At 63.7% G+C, this 1,271-nt stretch overlaps 1 protein-coding gene across 1 annotated transcript in view; it reads left to right on the top strand.

Annotated features, from left to right (window-relative positions):
- The window catches only part of FUK (fucokinase), a gene marked incomplete at both ends in the record, with an annotated part of 1,546 nt that extends 406 nt beyond the window's left edge, over positions 1-1,140 (top strand). Inside the window, 5 exons of the mRNA XM_008939789.1 lie at positions 46-118; positions 308-405; positions 547-627; positions 708-827; positions 999-1,140. Coding sequence (XP_008938037.1) covers positions 46-118; positions 308-405; positions 547-627; positions 708-827; positions 999-1,140 — 514 coding nt within the window. The remainder of the gene's footprint in view (positions 1-45; positions 119-307; positions 406-546; positions 628-707; positions 828-998) is intronic.
- Between the last annotated feature and the right edge of the window lie 131 nt (positions 1,141-1,271).

Raw genomic sequence — 1,271 nt, forward strand, 5'->3', positions numbered from 1 at the left:
GCCCCTTTCATGTCGTCCCTGGGCATGTGGCTTTTGTCTTGGCAGCTCTGTGTGGGCTCCCCACCTGGCGTGTGGGTCTGCAGCACAGACATGCTCCTCACCGTGCCCTCGGCACCAGGTGAGTGGGTGCCAGCCTCACCTCTAGTGCCCAATTCTGCTCGGGATGGATGTTTGGGCTTGCAATGAGATGGCTGAGGCTGGATGCTGCCATCACCACCTCTGCTGTGGGCCTGGTTTTCAGGCAGTAGTGCCCAGTGTGGGTACATGCTCCGCCCCAACGGGCGCCGGGCTCTGTCCCTCTCCCCAGGGATCAACTGGGACGGCTTCCAGGGTGTCAAAGTGATCGCGGTGCCCGGGAGCCAGGCATACGCCAGGAACCACGGGATCTACCTCGCTGATGAGCAGGTTGGGAGCAGCTCCTCCTTCGAGGGGCGAGGGGCGTCCCTTGGGGTCCCCAGCCCTTCAGTCCTGTGGGTGCTGAGGTCCCTGCCATGGCTGCTTGGCTCGGTGCTCCCCGAGCAGCTTACGAGGTGGTCTGGCTCCCAGGGGCTGGTGCGTGATATCATCTACAAAGGCTCAGAGGCCCAGATCCGGCAGTGCGCGGCGCCCGACGGCACCGTCCCACTGGTATGGCGCAGCTTTGGGTGCTGGTGGCCCTGCCAGACCCGTCCCTCGTGTCACTGTGGCTGTGGACTGTGCCTCGGCAGGTCTGCGGGGTCGTTTTCTTCTCCTCGGATGCCGCCGAGCAGCTTCTGGCCACCCATGTCATCCCTCCTCTGGATGCCTGCACCTACATGGGGCTGGACTCGGGGGCCCCACCCATGCAGGTGACAGCCCTGGATACATCACGGGGTCTCTCACCCCACGGGTGCCGCTGCTGGGTGGCTCTATAGGGCCTGTCTGCCCCCACGTCGCTGGATTTGGGGGTTGAGGGAAGCACCCAGCAGTAGGAAGGGGGTGGTCAGGGTGGCCACACCCAACAGCTCCATTCTCCCCAGCTCTCCCTCTTCTTCGACATCGTGCTGTCCATGGCAGGGGGGGTGACGGAGGAGGAGTTTGTCAAGGGTGGCAGCGATGCCAGCGTGAGGAGCGCCCGCTCTGTGCTGAGGACAACTCTGGGCACCTTCCCTCTTAGCATGGGTGAGCCGCAACCCGTCCCTGGGTTTCTCCCCAAAACTGCAGGTCCCCAAGGTCTTCTCTGCCCACCCCTTCAGCCAGGGATGTTCAGCCTGATGCTCCTTGGGTCAGGTGGTGTTTTGCCAATGACCAGG

This window comes from Merops nubicus, unplaced genomic scaffold, assembly GCF_000691845.1.
Source record: "Merops nubicus isolate BGI_N331 unplaced genomic scaffold, ASM69184v1 scaffold36524, whole genome shotgun sequence".
NCBI lineage: Eukaryota > Metazoa > Chordata > Aves > Coraciiformes > Meropidae > Merops > Merops nubicus.